The sequence below is a fragment of the Cucurbita pepo genome, chromosome 4 (genome assembly GCF_057944985.1).
Source record: "Cucurbita pepo subsp. pepo isolate OVF chromosome 4, ASM5794498v1, whole genome shotgun sequence".
Taxonomy (NCBI): domain Eukaryota; kingdom Viridiplantae; phylum Streptophyta; class Magnoliopsida; order Cucurbitales; family Cucurbitaceae; genus Cucurbita; species Cucurbita pepo.
This window is the reverse complement of record NC_141801.1, coordinates 9,470,534-9,487,399: the sequence shown is the minus strand read 5'-3', so window position 1 is coordinate 9,487,399 and position 16,866 is coordinate 9,470,534. Positions and strand designations below refer to the sequence as shown.

Genomic DNA, 16,866 nt, shown 5'->3' with positions numbered 1-16,866 from the left:
TGAGGACTTTGGGCCCCGAAGGGAGGTGGATTGTGAGATCCCACATCGGTTGGAGAGGAGAATGAAACATTCATTATAAGGGTGTGGAAACCTCTCCTTAGTAGACGCATTGTAAAAACCTTGAAGGGAAATCTGATAGAGAAAGCCCAAAGAAGATAATATCTGCCAGCAGTGGACATGAGCCGTTACATTTAAACTCTTTTAAAAATTTAAAGATACTCTTAAGCTTTTCAAGGTAGATCTAGTAGTAAGTTGTCAGGGTAATCAAACAAATAGCAGAGTAAATTGAAATGTATAACAGAAGTAGCATATTGAGATGTTTTTACAGAGAATTGGAGGTGAAGAGAACGGAAATTAATTACATGAGCATGGCAGATACATTAAATCCTTGAAGGAATGAGAGGGATGTTATTCTGCAAGTATGCACTAGCTGCAGCAACTCCACTCCCTAGTTTAACAGGGTACCCTACATCCTTCAGTATCATCTCCACCCCAGCAAGACATCCCAACAGTTGCAACTGAAAATAATAAGAACCCAATGAAACATGGTTAAAACTCAACAAATCTTCTCAATGGATCGATTCGTTTTGTTGCCATGAACTTCTCAAAAACATCGAAAACGAGTTCGACAAAAGGCAGGCTAGTTAGCTGTAGTTTACCTCATTAAGGTTTCCAAGGTGTCCAATTCTGAAAACTTTGCCAGCAACTTTGTTCAGGCCAAGTCCCAAGCTCAAATTGTATCTTTTCCATGCCCTTCTCACAATTTCTGAGCTATCAATGTAAGAAGGAACAAGCACAGCCGTCACAGTGTCACTGAACCATTCCTCTTTTTGTGTACAGTTCTTCAACCCCCAAGCCTCCACAGCAAGCCTGCATTTCAATTTCAGAACTCAGAGCAATGAAGTTTCTGGTAACTCACTTATGGTATCCTTACCTTGTTGCTTTGCCGAGTCGGCTGTGTCGAGCGATCACATTGTCGAGACCTTCCTCGAAAAGTAGATCCAGAGCTGCTCTTAGTCCATACAAGAGCTGAATGGAAGGAGTGTATGGCCAGTATGTTCCTAGTTTGTAGAACTTGAGATAGTCTTTCCAGTCAAAGAAGACCTTCACTGATTTTGAAGTTTTGGATGCCTCTAATGCTTTGGGGCTGGCACATATGATTCCAATTCCTGTAGGGAGAGACAGAGCCTTCTGGGAACCGGTTAAAGCGACGTCGACTCCCCATTCATCCATCCGAAAATCAAGTGCACATATCGACGACACTCCGTCGACTAGTAAAAGAGCTGGATGCTTGTACTTATCTGTGTTTTTCAGCAGAAGATTACAGATCATAAGGCAGTGAGAAGCTTTAAATTTTCATGTTTTTGTATGATTTTCTTAAAACATGATCTTTTTTCTTTGTTCCTTCCTTGCTTACCGAGTAGGAACCGAACTTTTGACAGGTCGTTGGTGACACCAGTGGCTGTCTCGTTGTGGACAATGCAAATTGCCTTGATTGTGTGCGCACCATCAGATGCAAGCTTAGATTCCAGGACATCAAGATTGGCACCCTGGCCCCAATCACTCTCCACGACATCGACGTTGAAGTTGAGGCGCTGCTGCTGATCAATCCAGAGAAGGCTGAACTGGCCAATCAGAAAGGACACAATCCTATCTCCAGGAGAAAGCGTGTTCGTAAGAGCGCTTTCCCAAGCACCAGTACCTGAGGCATAAACATGAAGATCAACATACAACGTTGTTGTCGTTGTTGTTGTTCTGGTGAGTGTTTTCAAAGGGAAGGTAAGTTACCTGTAGTGGGAATCAGAAACGTGGTTCCAGCAGTTGATTTGAAAATCTTTTTCACATCTTCAAGAAGAGTTTTTGTCATTGCAGGAATAGCAGGAGAACGATAATCCTCATTGTTTCGGTTCATTGCCCGCAGAACGGGTTCGGGTATGTTCACCGGCCCCGGGACAAAGAGATGGTTTTTTCCAGGTGCGTAAACATAATCCATTTTTCCTTCTCAAAGTTCTCTCCCTTATCAGCTACACAATAGTAGAGAAGTTACTCTTTTGAGAGTTGGAAATTGATTGTCATTTTAAATTACAAATTTTGTATCTAAAACTTAAAAAGACTTTTGGTCTTGGTTCTAACTTATCAATCAAAATCACATATATTGTAATTTATGGATATTAGTTGATGTGTTGCATGGAGAAAAATGAAACATTTTTATAAGGGGTGGAAACCTCTCCCTAGCATACACGTTTTAAAAACCTTGAAGGAAAGTCCGAAAAGGAAAGTCCAAAGAGGACAATATCTGTTAGTGGTGGGTTTGAGCCGTTACAAATGGTATCAGAGCTAAACACCAGGCGATGTACCAACGAGGAAGCTGAGGCGATGTGCCAACAAGGACATTGGGCCTCGAAGGGAGTGGATTTGGTGGGGGCCTACATCAATTGGAGAAAGTAACGAGTGCCAGCAAAGACGCTGGGCCTCGAAGGGAGTGGATTTGGTGGGGGCCTACATCAATTGGAGAAAGTAACGAGTGCCAGCAAAGACGCTGGGCCTCGAGGGGGGGGGGGGTGGATTGTGAGATCCCACATCGGTTAGGGAGACAGGGTGTGGAAACCTCTCTCTAGGAAACACATTTTAAAAACCAGGGAAGCCTGAAAGGAAAAGCCTAAAGACAATATCTGCTAGCGGTGAGCTAGAGCGAAAGGAAAAGCCTAAAGAAGATCGTATCTACTAGCGGTGGACTTGAGCGAAAGGAAAAACTCAATTATCTGCTAGCGGTACACAAACCGTGAACCAGAAACTGATGCTCTTTTCAGTAAGCTATTGAATGAGGATTATGAAGCATCAAGTAAACTCAACACCAAATCACAAGTTCAATCCATACACTTCCCAACAAAAAAAAAAAAAAAAAAAAAAAAACAGTGTCTATTAAGTCTAAACAAGCTTCAGAATCAGATCCCAACATTCAAAATTAGTATCCCAACACAAAATGAAGATTCAGTACATAAATAAACAAAGAAACAGAGACAGAAAACCCAGAAAATGAACAATCAAAGGCCACAAAATGAAATGAAGATGAACAAAGAGAGAGAAAGAAAGAGAGAGAAAGAGAGGCAACCTTGAGAGAGAAATAGAATGAATGATTTCCGTGAAAGTTGGAGCAGAGAGAAAGTGGGAAATGACAAAGAAGAGCAGAGAGGTGAGAATTTGTGTGTTATAAGAGAGAATGGAAGATGGGAGCTCCACTTAGGCGTCACCCACACCAAATATGTTCCTTTCATTATTTGCATGGCTGCCTTTGCTTCTTCACTTCAATTATATCTCTTATCCCTTTCAAACCTTTATATGGCCTCCGAACATCCTGTAATTCCACCCCTTTTTTTTTTTTTTTTTCTTTCTTACAAAAGGGTAAAAACTTCTCCCTCACAAACGCATTCTAAAATCGTGAACCTGACGACGTAACAGGTCAAAGTGTATAATATCTATTAGTGATAGACTTTAACTGTTATAAATGCTATTAAAGTCAGTCATTGGATGGTGTGAAGCAGGGATCGGAGTAGGACTAGACCCTTTTAAAACTGTGAGACTGACGAAAATATGTAACGGGTCAAAATGGACAATATCTACTAACAGTAGATTTGCTTGCTGTTACATAATTGCTTATTATTATTATTTTTTTTAAAAAAAAAAAACTTGAGACTGAGACAGATATAACAAAGATAATGTGATAATGTTCCCGTTTGAGTGTCAACCATTCTCTCGTTTTCTTTTCTTAATTTTGAGCCACACATTACATAACATTATTATTATTATTATTATTATTATTATTATTTTTAATTATTATTATTATCAACTTTATTTTCCACTTGATTTTGAAGTAACTTAGGTTAAATTATAAATTTAATTTCTAATATATATATATATATATATTGTAAAATTTAAACGTTCAATTAACTTTTAAAATTTTTGAAATTTTCATAGTTCTTTTAAAAATACATTAAAAGCATTTTGAGATCATTTATGAGATATCAATAGACAGCTTTTGTCTATATATTGACGGTATAAATTTTTTTTAATTATTTTTACAAGAGTAAAAGGGGATATAATACTACTGGTAATTAAACAGAAAACAGAGTTATTCACCCCGGACCTATCTTAGATTAGAATTATCTAACTCTGACCCTAACTGCCACATACATACATTAATCATCCAACTTATATGCCGATGTCAAGTTCCCAAAAACTATGGATCGTCCATGATGTCCAAAACAATATTCTAATTCCCTTTACGAAAGCTAAGCAACAAAACTGAGTGTCATTCGAATAGTGACTTTAATGGCTAACTACTTGATCACACAACGTGCAGTTACCACAAAAAAATTATTTTTATTGAAACAATCATATCATGTATGAAATCGGTCTCAACACAGTTTTAAATGATGTTTTATCATGCATAATAGTCATAGAATACAATACAACATTTCACATGCACATATGGGACATTACAAAAAATAATTAAAATACCCATGACGTGACTTCTCATCTTCATTGTATTATTTGATAATTCCAACAAACTATCACTCCAATAATGTCTTCCAAATTGAGGCGTATGATATTTGGTCACAATTTTAACCCCACTTATGCAAAATCAATATTAATAGGGATTCTAAGCAACCTAGAGAAGGCCCAATGATAGGCCCATAACCTGGCTCGAAGGGCATTGCTCGAGTCATCAACCCAACTAATCTAAAATACTAATATCATTGGGTCATACCTTTACTATCTAAAATGTCCATCTATAGCAGCTGCAACTCGTGATTCAATTCAAGCCTTACAACAAAGGGCTGTAAACTCTATTTAAATTATTCGGGTCTTCAATCCAGCTAACCCAAAATACCAATATTGTTTGGTCAATAACTTTTATTCTCTAAACTGTCCATCCACACTACGACTTGTAATTCATTTAAAGTCTTGCAATAAATAGCTATAAACTCTATTCGAATCATTCAGGTCACTGATCCAACCAATCCAAAATGTTAATATAATTGACCCATGACCTTATTCTAAGTTTTTCAATAAAGGGTTGTAAACTCTATTCGAATCACTCGGGTCACCAATCTAGCAAATCCAAAATTTTGAATTAGTCCAAGAGATCTTTCTAATCCAACTCAACCCGTGTACGCTTAAAGCGATATTTCAATTTAGGATAACTATTTAAAATTAATATATAGTTTGTGTAAGATGGTAATCATAAGAGGGACAATCCACGTGGTATTAAAAAAAAGGTTAAAAAAAGAAAGAAGTCAACTTTGGAAGAATAAGACACATGCATGAATGTCCAATCCGCATACGCCACGCTTTGTCCTTTTCTTCGAAGTTTCCTACGTTTGACTTTGTCAACCCTTCCTTAATTTCTTAATTTTAGTGTTTTTTTTAATTCCTTAATATTTATTAATTAAATGTACGTTACATTATTATTATTATTATTTTGCCTTTTTTTTTCCAATAAATGAAATTGGAATTTAATTACTCGATTTATAATTTAATAAATAAGTTTTAGAAAGAGAAATTCAAATATTATTTCAAAAATTCAATTTTAATGGAAAAAAAAAAGATGAAATATAAATTTGAATGTTATATTAATAAATAAAATAAAATAATAAAAAAATGATCGACCTTAGAAATTAAGCAATATGCATCTTTACTTTATCGAAAGAGAATAAAACCTTTAGAAAAATATATATCGTTACGAACTCGAGCTTGGATCAACCACTTGAATTATATTCTAACCGACACTTTAATTAAAATATTAAATAAATACAAAGTCTTATCTATTTAATTTTTTTATTTAAAAAAAAAAAATAAATAAAAGGGGGAAGGGATATGGTCGCACCTTTTGCAGAGTCAGCAAAATATGAAGTGTTATGCGTCTTTTCTCTGTTCTTACAAATCTATGGTCAAACGAACAACTCAAAAACCACGGAGTCTCTTTTTCTCTCTCTACAAACCGTCGAATTAATGCCTTAAATCTTCACTCGTTTTTGCCTCAAATCCATACCAACAACAGCCACGATCAAGATCCGGAACCAAGATCATTGTGTCCATGGATCCGATCAAGAATCAATTTGAAATACGAAATCGAGGTCAAGAACAGCAACAACTAGTTGTAGAAGAAGAAGATGAAGAAGATGATGATGATGATTTAGACTATTTTGATCTTCTTCCTGATGCGATTCTTCATCTCATCTTCAACAAATTGATCGATGCTCGTTCTCTTATTCGATGCCTTGCCGTCTCTAAGCGATTTGCTTCTCTCATTTCGCAATCCGACACTGTTTTTCTTGCGATTCCTCGTCCTGTACTTGATTCGAAGCGGAAATCGAGAGTCGGTCGTCGATCGCCGCCGAATTCCTTGATTAGGTTTTTTGTTCGTAAGTTTGTGTTTACGCCTTTTCGTTTTATTCGGCGTGTGATTACTCGTACTTCGCCGCCGAGTTCTGGATTTGGCGATTGGTACTACTGGCCGAGTGTTGCGTTGAAGGAATTTAGAGGAATTAAGTTCGTTCATATGGAACTTCCTTGCTGTGGCGATGAAATCGGCTCTATTCATGGCGGTGGTCCCTTGCTTAAGTGGAAGGCCGAGTTCGGTGCTGAATTGAAGAGTTGCGTCGTTCTTGGAGCGTCGTCTTTGCGGCGGAAATCGATTGTTCATTCTGATTCAGAGGCCAAAGAAACAGAAGAAGAACGCGTAGTAGAAGCAGATTCGGAAACGGAATTGGGAGACGAAGAACTTAAACTACGAATTGTATGGACGATTTCATCTCTAATCGCTGCTTCCATGAGACATTATTTGGTCAAACAGATGGTAGCCGATTTCCCGATGCTACAGAGCGTGGTGATAACCGATTCAACAAAACAAGGAAGACTCTGTATGGAGGAGAAACAACTGAAAGAACTCAGAGACTCGATGAAATCCTCCACATCAAATCAATCTCCAGTAGAAAGGACTGTAATACCAGATCTGCACATGAAGATGTGGCATGTGCCGGTGCTGGACCTACCAGCGTCCGGCTCCGTGATGACGGCGGCGACTCTCGTTGTGATCAGACCTAGTTCTACAGGTATGGCTTTAGATGGATTAGATAAAATGGGAGATGAATTTGACGCAGAAGAAACAGAGAAACATGGAGCATACGGTGAAGCTGCGAGAAAATTGATGAAGTTGAAAAGAAACTACACCTTGGAGGTAAATTCTTTCTGATTATCAAGAACATCATCGATCACGAATTCTTGTTCCCACTTTCTAGGGCTGTCGAGTAGAGAATTGGTGTAAATTTTGGTAAGCCTTTTATTTAATCTGTTAGGTTTGTGGTTTAGATTCGTTTTGGGCATCTAACCTTTTGTTTTTTCGTTTGGATCAAAGATTTAGGGATTCGATTTGTTGTAAATGTTGCTGACATTTGGTGATGTGTTAGGAAATAGAGAGGGTTTTTGCCTTTTTCACATGTACCTCCAAATGTTTTCTCATCATAAGCCTTCTAATTATATACATAATTTATTTTTATATATAATTTAACTACCTACTATACTATCATCATTCTATATATATATATATATATATATTTAGTTCACCTAGTGACAAATCGAACATAGCCCACATTCGTTTAAGAGTATTGTTCGGACAATGTTCTAGGATCATCTAAATTAAAGAAAGTATCTTTGATGTATAAGTCACGTTTTAATAATAACTTTGGGTTTAATTTTGGATGATAAATGCAAAAATTTTATTACTCTGAATTTCGGAATGAAAAGTGCCCGCCCAAACTAGCTGGGATTTTTTGGGTTACCTCCTGAATTTGAGAATCAGGTGCGGAAGAGACTAGAAGTAACTCAAAGCCCTATCTGTACTCGATCTCGGTCTCGGAGGGGTCGCTCCTGAACCTTAAAGTGTTGAAAGGAAAGAGAAATATTAATTATCAAAAACTGGAAGTCAAAACGAAACGAAAGATTCCTTCTCCTGAACCTGATTGAACAAGGTAAACTTGAGGATAATTCTTTCACGAGGTAAGTCTAGTCTAGAATCAAGCAACACCAAACAAAGCTGAACCTTAACTACGGATAAGGTACGTGTGAAAGCCCTGACCGTGTTTCTTTCAAATTTTAATTCATTGAAATGTATTTTTCTCTTTTATATTTAATATTTGAATATTTTTTATAAGAAAATCAATTAAACGAACTTTTAGTATTACTCTAAGTTCAAGTGATACAAAATTAATTAATTAGATTCTTTAATTAATCAATTTTCATTCCTTAATTATAAGTTTACCTCACTATAAATTTAGTGTAAAATAAGTTGTGTCCATGAATATAATTATTACAAGCAAACTGATGCGTTATAAGCTTTTCTAGTAACAACTAGATCAAAAGTTCATTTTACCCTTACAATTACGTTATGTATGGTAAGTAGCATTGATAATCTTATAAACAATTTGTTTATGATCTAATCATAAACTAAGTCCTTCAGAGTTGGTGAGAGAGTGATCCATATCTTTCAAGTTCCAGAAGCAACATTTAAACGAACTACTGATCTACCTACCTTATATGGGAAGAAGTGCATTCCATCTAGTAAGATACTGTTCCTAGTTCCATATTTTGTCAAGTCTCTACAATTATAAACATACTCAATCAGCTACGAAAATCATTTTCAGTAATGAAAATCAAAAACAAACTCTCACGGGTAGTGATTGTAGAGTTTCTAGTTTTATGAAAATTTTAAGTTGGGTTTATTTAATTGCTTATGATTCTTAATCCTACCAAAAGTTGTGAACAAGAATTTGAAGCCACTAATAGTTGTTCCATCTTCCATACGGCTCGTCGCTGTCAACAGTTCAATGCTCACAACCGATGAATACACACAAAAAGTTTGCTTGTTTAGGTCACACAAAAATTGATAGATGATGATGTCGGCCAAGAATTCTTCTCATTTCAGAACCCCACCAAAAGTTGTTCATATTCAAGATGAAGGTCAAGATCCTTACGGTAATTAATCGTATGGCTTTGATTCTATTATATTATATTATGACTTCCCTTACTTACTTACCCAATACATTTTAATACTTTCTAACAAAATATTCACTAGTTTTTCTTGTCCGTCAATCCCGTGCGGCGTGGCGTGGATCCCATTGGGCAATTTCCATCCTCAACGCGACAAAACGCAATTATCTGTACTGATGATTGATTATCAGCATCGTCAATGTGACTACCGTATTTCGCAGCAAAAACCAAAAGGAAAACGGATTACATTGGAGAAAGAAGAAGAAGAAGAAGAAGAAGAAGAAGAAGAAGAAGAAGAAGAAGATGATGATGATGGTATTATTCTGGGTCGTAGATACGGTTCTAATGGGGCATTAATTGGATGATGAAACGAAGAACAAGAACAAGAAGGATCGAATTCTCGTGATGGGTTTTGGTGAAGACAATCTGAATGGCGTTATTTTGGCTTTGCTTTCAAGTGGGTTCATAGGGGCAAGCTTTATTATCAAGAAAAAGGGGCTTAGAAGAGCAGCAGCAGCATCTGGGGTCAGAGCTGGTGAAGATTTTCATTCTGAATGCACTTGATTTAGGCTTTTTCTTTGTTGATTCTTCTGGGGCTTGTTTTGATTCAGATGGCCTTGTTTTTGTTCTTCGTTTTGCAGGTGTTGGTGGCTATACTTACCTCTTGGAGCCTCTATGGTGGATAGGCATGATTATAAGTAAGATATTCTTTCTTCCTCTCAAGGGGCTTCGATTGTTTTGCATTTAAGTTGTTCATATAATCATGGATTCTTACATGTTTTCTTATCTTGATTCTTGACTATGTTGAAATTGTGCACCGTGTTCATGGATGAACTTAAATTTGGCTGATTCTTGCTTCAAAGTTCTAGTAATCTGCTGGACATGATTCATTTGCCCCTTTTGAATTCCATATTTGATCAATGTTCATATTGTTTGTAATCCAGTGATTGTTGGTGAGGCTGCCAACTTCATTGCTTATGCATTTGCCCCTGCAGTTCTCGTGACGCCGCTCGGTGCGTTAAGCATAATCGTCAGGTATTTCGTGTCTGCTATGCTTGCTCTTTCTCAATTATGTTTAAAAGTTATCTCCATGTTTGCTATCAGAGTTTTCTCTGATGTCCTCTGAATGGGATTTTCTAGTGCTGTGTTGGCCCATTTTATCTTGAAGGAGAGGCTGCACAAGCTTGGAATTTTGGGGTGTGTGATGTGTATAGCAGGCTCAGTCATTATAGTTGTTCATGCTCCAAGTGAGCGTCCTATTACTTCTGTACAGGAAATATGGAATATGGCAACACAGCCAGGTTAAACGTCTAGCTCATGACTCGTTTCGTTCGTTACCTTGTCGTACGTGAGCTTCATTGCTGATTAATACTATTTTGTTTTTCAGCCTTCTTGTTATATATGGGCTCTGTGATTGTATTGGTTTTTATTCTTGCCATCTATTTTTCCCCGCGATGTGGCCATACCAACGTGTTGGTGTTTACCGGAATTTGTTCGCTCATGGGTTCCCTCTCGGTACGTCTCGTCTCACCAGAGCGTCGAGTTTAGTTGAATTATGATGCATTTCATTGTTCCAAACTACCGCGTTTAACTGTTTGATAGCGTGGCATGAATTGCAACTGATCTTGCAAACAACTTATTGCATCTTATGTGCAAAACGCATAGCTCAATGGTCGTTTTTTTAGTAGGAAGGAGTAGATGCCTTATCCACGGAGCTATGCTTACGTTGGCGTCGAAAATCAATGGTCTAATTTAAATTGCCTTATTACAACTAGTTACTATTTGTTTTACAAGCTTCCCTACACATGATTTTCCAAAACTATGTTGAAAGGATAAAAGGTTTGCATTCTCATTTGTTAATTGATTTTGTGTGTGATTGACTTCCATCCTGAATATTTGCAGGTGATGAGTGTTAAAGCCCTTGGGACATCGTTGAAATTGACCTTTGAGGGGAAGAACCAATTAATATACCCTGAGACGTGGTTTTTCATGTTGGTGGTTGTAACTTGCGTCATTATTCAAATGAATTATCTCAACAAGGTTGTCAATTCTACTACTCTTTTATTGTTCTTAGATTGGCATGTGGTTGCTTAACTTTGAAAGTTCATGTTTGAGTTTTCTATCTCACAAAATGAAGAAAGTGTGGAACAACTGAAGCCCACCGCTAGTAGATATTGTTCTCTTTGGGCTTTCCCTTTCGGACTTTCCCTTAAGGTTTTTAAAACGCGTTTGCTAGGGAGAGGTTTCCACACCCTTACAAAGAATGATGTGGGATCTTAGAACCCACCTCCCCTTCGGGGCCCAATGTCCTCGCTGACACTAGTTCTCTTCTCCAATTGATGTGGGACTCCCCAATCCAACCCCCTTCGGGGCCCAGCATTCTTGCTGGCACACCGCCTCGTGTCCACCCCCCTTCGGGGCTTAGTCTCCTCGTTGGCACATTGCCTAGTGTCTGGCTCTGATACCATTTGTAACAGCCCAAGCCCACTGCTAGTAGATATCGTCCTCTTTGGACTTTCTCTTATGGGTTTCCCCTCGAGGTTTTAAAGCGCGTCGGTTTGGGAGAGGTTTCCACACCCTTATAAGGAATGCTTCGTTTCACTCTCCAACCGATGTGGGATCTCACAATCCACCCCCCTTGGGAACCCAACGTTCTTGCTGGCACACCGCCTGATGTCTAGCTTTGATGCCATTTGTAACAGTCCAAGCCCACCGCTAGCATATATTGTCTTTTTTGGGCTTTCTTTTATGGGCTTCCTCTTGAGGTTTTAAAGCTCGTCTGTTAGGGAGAGATTTCCACACCCTTATAAGGAATGCTTCGTTCCACTCTCCAACCGATGTGGGATCTCACAATCCACCCCCCTTGGGGACCCAACGTCCTCGCTGGCACAACGCCTAATGTCTAGTTTTGATACCATTTGTAACAGTCCAAGCCCACCGCTAGCATATATTATCCTTTTTGGACTTTCTTCTGGGCTTCTCCTCAAGGTTTTAAAACACGTTTGTTAGGGAGAGGTTTCCACACTCTTATAAAGAATATTTTGTTTCGCTCTCCAACCGATGTGGGATCTCACATTATAGGTCTCCTACCAAGGAAATAGGAGTATCACGTCAGAAGAAAACCGTAGATGGTAGATATGAATTCCATCTCTACCAACTTTATAACCAGCAAAAATAGAGCGTATGCATAAGAAAGCAACTGAAAGAAATCAGTTAGCAATGAACAAAGAAAGGTAGACAAGGGAACCCTTTGATGAATGCCTCTGGAAGTCATAATCTACTCATGAACTCTTGTTAATAACAACAGCAAAGCTAGTGGAGGAGACCTATGGCCACTTCCAAACCCTTCAGTTCACGCTGAAATGTTAATATTTTCCAACCTCAGATGTTGTAGGCTTAGAGGGTAGTTTTATGGGATCAGAAGCGAGTAGAAACTAACAAAAAAAGCTCATTCTTTGCACATAAAATTCTATATTTTCTCATCTGAAGTTCATCAAGAACGGGCAGTTTGCAATTATGGTTGATATCAAGTTGGTTTACAATCGATCTACGAAACATCAATAAACGCCTCTTATTTGTGTTTTTCAGGCACTCGACACATTCAACACTGCAATTGTCTCGCCGATATACTACGTTATGTTTTCAACACTGACAATCCTTGCAAGTGTCATAATGTTCAAGGTATGAAAAATCTAGTTGTGTGTGTAAGATGGTGTAAGAATAGTATCTCGAGTCGTTCAGACATAAGCTTAATATATTAATACTTAGAAAAATACATCTTTTACTTCAGGATTGGGATGGCCAAAGTGGAGGAACAATCATATCTGAAATATGTGGCTTTGTTGTTGTGCTGTCTGGTACCATCTTACTGCAACTAACCAAAGATTTTGAAAGAAGCTCATCCTTTAGAGGTGTGTGAAGATCTTAATGTTGCATCATAAAATGATATTTAAATCTGTTGATGCAAAATCTTGGTGTTACAAATACATATGCAGGCAATCATTCCCCGGGTTCCCCTTCGTTATCGACACGACTTTGCAGCGGAAATGGCGAACTAGTGAAATATAGTGATCATGAAGACGTGCCTTCGGACGAAATATGCTTGAGAATACAAGAATCATACTAGTTCTTCTTCCATCTGATACACATATCTTCTTAAAGCAACATTATGGAGTGCCTGTAAATGATCAAAAACCAGTCAGCTGGTTGTCGAGGCCCGAACGGACGTCGAAATTTCGTTGCTTAGTTTGAAACGTCGTAGAGATATCCATAGGAAGCTTGTTCCACATGACAGGGGGTCCTCACAGAAGACACATTTGTGTTTCAGACACAGGAAGCTTGAGTTTCCAAAAGGTGAAGGACCAACATAGAAATTGTTCCTTGTGTAGCTTCATATTTTGTGCTTTGCTGTCTTCTCTGCTTCATATGGGATATACATTTGGCACAGAAATTCAATTCTTCTGTACATAGGAAATTCTTTTAAGTGCATAAATTAAGGGATCCAAACTTCCATTGGGAAGTACTGTTCAAAAGAACTCTGATGGGTTCAATCAATGTTTATCCTGTCAAACCTTGGCATGCAACCTAGTTTAGGCGTTATATCATAACATCATTTCAATTTAACCGTTATGATTGAACGAGCTCTGCTCTTGCAATTAGGTCCACATTTTTGTATTCATACAAGAACAAAGATGCATTCGAGTCCATAAGACCTTTCCTGTCGTCAAAGTTATTAGAGATATTAGAAATCTTTATACGAGGGAGTTAGCCTTCAACCACTAGAAGATACAATGATGGGAAAAAGGGAATGAAGAGCCTAACAAATTATGTTATAATAGTAAAATAAATTCTTCGACCCTAAATATTGTTGAGCTAAAAAAACAAAAAGGACTTAGAAGTCGGTACTACTTAATTTTTATTAATAATTTCCATTATAACCATAGAATTCATCCATAGTCCTATGTTGTTTGATCAAACTTATTCTAAAAGTAGAGAAAAAAAAAAATGAATGAAACTATTTTAGAGCTTAATCCTTAAGGTCCATAGGTTCATCACTGCCCAAAAGTGCTAGAATAAATGCTTTGTAGTCTCCTCCTATGTCTTTGTTCACAGCTTCCTCAAGAGATATATTGTTTCTCTTCAAATACAGTTCCATAATCTCCTTCAAATCTTTCTCTGCTCTTGTCACAATCACTCTGCTAAGAGCATCTCGGTCAATCCCGACTGCGTTCATCGCATTTCGCAGAACCTAAAAATGGTAGGTCGAGTTTTAGTTTCGTCAAATCAAGGTGTCAATGTAAGAAAGACGAACATACATTATCGACGTCATTACGATCAGCTTTTGTAACAACTCAAATCCTCCACTAGCAAATATTGTTCGCTTTGGTCTATAATATCGTCGTCAGCCTCACGGTTTTAAAACATATATGCTAGGGAGAGGTTTCCACACCCTTATAAGGAATGCTTTGTTCCCCTCTCCAACCAATATAGGATCTCACAATCCATCCTCTTGGTGGCAAGCATCCTCGCTGGCAAACCGTTCGGTGCCTGGCTCTGATACCATTTGTAACAGCCCAAGCCCACCGCTAGCAAATATTGTCCTCTTTGGTCTTCCCCTCAAGGTTTTAAAACGCGTCTACTTGGAAGAGGTTTTCACACCCTTATAAGGAATGCTTCATTCTCCTCTCCAACCAATGTGAGATCCCACAATCCACCCCCTTGGGGGCCCAGCATCCTCGCTATCACACCATTCGGTGCCTGGCTCTGATACCATACATAACAGTCCAAGCCCACCGCTAGCAGATATTGTCCACTTTGGGCTTCCCCTCAAGGTTTTAAAACGTGTCTACTAGGAAGACATTTTCACACCCTTTCAAAGAATGCTTCATTCCCCTCTCCAAAGAGTAAGTGGGCTTGGACAGTTACAACTTCTAATAATTAAATTTGGTTACTTTGTAAATGCGTTAATTTGATTGATGATAATATGTACCTTTGCATAGTACTTTTTTGGATCTCTAATGCATCTGATAACAGTTCTTAATGCAGCAAGATACTCATCAGCTGAGTCTCCCATCAAACCCTGAAGTTTAATGTCAAAACCCACATGGATTATAGTGAGAATCATATAATGAAACATAGAATTTCACCCATTTTAGTGTAATATTGTTCTTACCTTGGTAATGGATGTGGCATGGATATCTCTATAGCGATTGAGAGTTGCAATGAGCTGTGGCTTACTTCTTGTGCTAAAGACTCTGATAATCTCTTCATGGTTGAATGCTTTGCCTTTTACTGCATCATGAAGAATGTTTGCTTCGAAAATGGCAGTGTTTTCATCAATCTCATCGCCTTCATATCTGTAGGCACTCACTATTGCCACAAGAAGCTGCAATCACAATTTTTTTGTCTTAAAGGTTGATCGTCAAGGATTCTTCTAGCTACCCTTTTGTTCGTTTAAAATTTAGCTCATTGTAAGATCCCACATCGGTTGGGGAGGAGAATGAAACACCCTTTATAAGGGTGTGGAAATCTTTCCCTAGACGTGTTTTAAAAACCTTGAGGGAAAGCCCGAAAGGAAAGCCCAAAGAGAACAATATCTTCTAGAAGTGGGCTTGGGCTATTACAAATGGTATGAGTCAGACATCGGGCAATGTGCCAGCGAGGAGGTTGTTCCCTGAAGGGGGTAGACACGAGGCGGTGTGCTAGTAAGGACGCTAGGCCCTGAAAGGGGTGGATTTGGTGAGGGTCCCACATTGATTGGAGAAAGGAATGAAGGGGGTAGACAAGAGCGGTGTGCTAGTAAGGACGCTGGGCCCTGAAGGGGGGTGGATTATGAGATCCCACATCGGTTGGGGAGGAGAATAAAACAGTTTTTATAAAGGTGTGAAAACCTTTCCCGGATCGGTTGGGGAGGAGAACGAAACATCTTTTATAAGGGTGTGGAAACAATAACTGCTAGTAGTGGGCCTGGGCGGATACAACCTGATTTAGTAATCTCATAAGCTACTTTTGGTAGGAAAATATTACACAACTTAGAACTCGACTTGCTTAATTAAAGACGTACTTTCCTGATATCCCCAGTTGTGGAAGAGGCAACATCTTCCTCAAGGGAATGTTTGAATCGAAACCGATAAGCTCGTTTTACCGCCAAGAGATCTTCTGCAGATTGAACACATGCTATTTCGACGATAACACGATAATCAGGTGTCGACGCTTTCAATGCATTGTTTGCCAAAACAGCATCTCGATCAGCAGGATCAAGCGTCCATTGAGATATAGCGCTCTACCGTACCATAACATATTCAAACTCATCCATCAAAATTCATTACAAAAGCTTTAGCACAACAAAAGCATATATATATATATAGACAAACATACCTCAAAATCTCCAGAAAGCTCAGAGTTGAGTTGATGAATGAGATCCTCATTATAGATTTCTTCATAAGCCAACCTTATAAGCTTCCTTTGAGTTGCATTTCTGTGGCCTAAAATGGAGATTATGGCCTTCTCATCTGTTCCCCAACCTTCAATGAACATAATATATACAAATCTCTAACCCATCAATGAACACTTTTGGCAAGCCTTTCAAACAAATTCAAGTGCTTTTAGAGGAAGTTTTGACCAATTTTCTTTCAAGAAGTGTTGTTTTTTTCAAAACCCATATGAAATATGAAGAGATTAGAGATACCTAAACAAGAGTTCTTGATATTCTCAGCATCTTCAACAGGAGAGAAGTACTTGGGAGCAATAAGAGTGGCCATTTGATCGAGTTTTTTCTTCTTTATTTTGTTTTGAAGAACTTTGTTGATGAAAGTTATA

At 38.3% G+C, this 16,866-nt stretch overlaps 4 protein-coding genes across 5 annotated transcripts; 2 read left to right on the top strand and 2 right to left on the bottom strand.

The window, feature by feature from the left end:
• Positions 1-261: 261 nt before the first annotated feature.
• On the bottom strand, positions 262-1,993 carry LOC111793091 (serine--glyoxylate aminotransferase). Its single transcript, XM_087123453.1, has 5 exons — positions 1,789-1,993; positions 1,418-1,702; positions 935-1,301; positions 660-870; positions 262-518 (listed from the first exon to the last, which is right to left on the bottom strand). The coding sequence occupies exons 1-5, from the start codon at positions 1,991-1,993 to the stop codon at positions 381-383; spliced, it is 1,206 nt and encodes a 401-aa protein (XP_086979579.1). The 3' UTR covers positions 262-380.
• Positions 1,994-5,947: 3,954 nt separating this feature from the next.
• On the top strand, positions 5,948-7,497 carry LOC111793092 (F-box protein At4g18380-like). The gene has a single exon (XM_023674823.2). The coding sequence runs from the start codon at positions 6,098-6,100 to the stop codon at positions 7,253-7,255; it is 1,158 nt and encodes a 385-aa protein (XP_023530591.1). The 5' UTR covers positions 5,948-6,097; the 3' UTR covers positions 7,256-7,497.
• Positions 7,498-8,876: 1,379 nt separating this feature from the next.
• On the top strand, positions 8,877-13,583 carry LOC111793298 (putative magnesium transporter NIPA6). 2 transcript variants are annotated; one of them, XM_087123452.1, is made up of 11 exons: positions 8,877-9,033; positions 9,134-9,583; positions 9,690-9,746; positions 9,993-10,083; positions 10,189-10,349; positions 10,436-10,563; positions 10,737-10,793; positions 10,951-11,088; positions 12,637-12,729; positions 12,839-12,959; positions 13,044-13,583. In XM_087123452.1, exons 2-11 carry the CDS (start codon positions 9,454-9,456, stop codon positions 13,172-13,174), a joined length of 1,107 nt encoding a protein of 368 aa, XP_086979578.1. In that variant the 5' UTR covers positions 8,877-9,033; positions 9,134-9,453; the 3' UTR covers positions 13,175-13,583. The 2 variants fall into 2 exon arrangements, with proteins under 2 accessions (XP_086979578.1, XP_023530894.2); XM_023675126.2 differs by lacking the exon at positions 10,737-10,793 and having other exon boundaries at positions 8,882-9,033.
• Positions 13,584-13,608: 25 nt separating this feature from the next.
• Positions 13,609-16,722, bottom strand: ANNAT8 (annexin 8). The gene is made up of 5 exons (XM_023675125.2): positions 16,426-16,722; positions 16,112-16,330; positions 15,221-15,433; positions 15,038-15,127; positions 13,609-14,296 (listed from the first exon to the last, which is right to left on the bottom strand). The coding sequence occupies exons 1-5, from the start codon at positions 16,582-16,584 to the stop codon at positions 14,075-14,077; spliced, it is 903 nt and encodes a 300-aa protein (XP_023530893.2). The 5' UTR covers positions 16,585-16,722; the 3' UTR covers positions 13,609-14,074.
• Between the last annotated feature and the right edge of the window lie 144 nt (positions 16,723-16,866).

Excerpts from the sequence above, each read along its gene's own strand:
- LOC111793091 (XM_087123453.1), bottom strand. The coding sequence starts at position 1,993 with ATGGATTATGTTTACGCACCTGGAAAAAACCATCTCTTTGTCCCGGGG. Across the intron at positions 1,703-1,788 it reads GTTTCTGATTCCCACTACAG|GTACTGGTGCTTGGGAAAGC; the intron begins GTAACTTACCTT and ends TTTATGCCTCAG. Across the intron at positions 519-659 it reads ACCTTGGAAACCTTAATGAG|TTGCAACTGTTGGGATGTCT; the intron begins GTAAACTACAGC and ends TATTATTTTCAG.
- LOC111793092 (XM_023674823.2), top strand. The coding sequence starts at position 6,098 with ATGGATCCGATCAAGAATCAATTTGAAATACGAAATCGAGGTCAAGAA.
- LOC111793298 (XM_087123452.1), top strand. The coding sequence starts at position 9,454 with ATGGGTTTTGGTGAAGACAATCTGAATGGCGTTATTTTGGCTTTGCTT. Across the intron at positions 9,747-9,992 it reads GTGGATAGGCATGATTATAA|TGATTGTTGGTGAGGCTGCC; the intron begins GTAAGATATTCT and ends TTTGTAATCCAG. Across the intron at positions 10,350-10,435 it reads GAATATGGCAACACAGCCAG|CCTTCTTGTTATATATGGGC; the intron begins GTTAAACGTCTA and ends TTTGTTTTTCAG.
- ANNAT8 (XM_023675125.2), bottom strand. The coding sequence starts at position 16,584 with ATGTTCATTGAAGGTTGGGGAACAGATGAGAAGGCCATAATCTCCATT. Across the intron at positions 16,331-16,425 it reads AGCTTTCTGGAGATTTTGAG|AGCGCTATATCTCAATGGAC; the intron begins GTATGTTTGTCT and ends ATGGTACGGTAG. Across the intron at positions 15,434-16,111 it reads CAACTGGGGATATCAGGAAA|CTTCTTGTGGCAATAGTGAG; the intron begins GTACGTCTTTAA and ends TTGTGATTGCAG.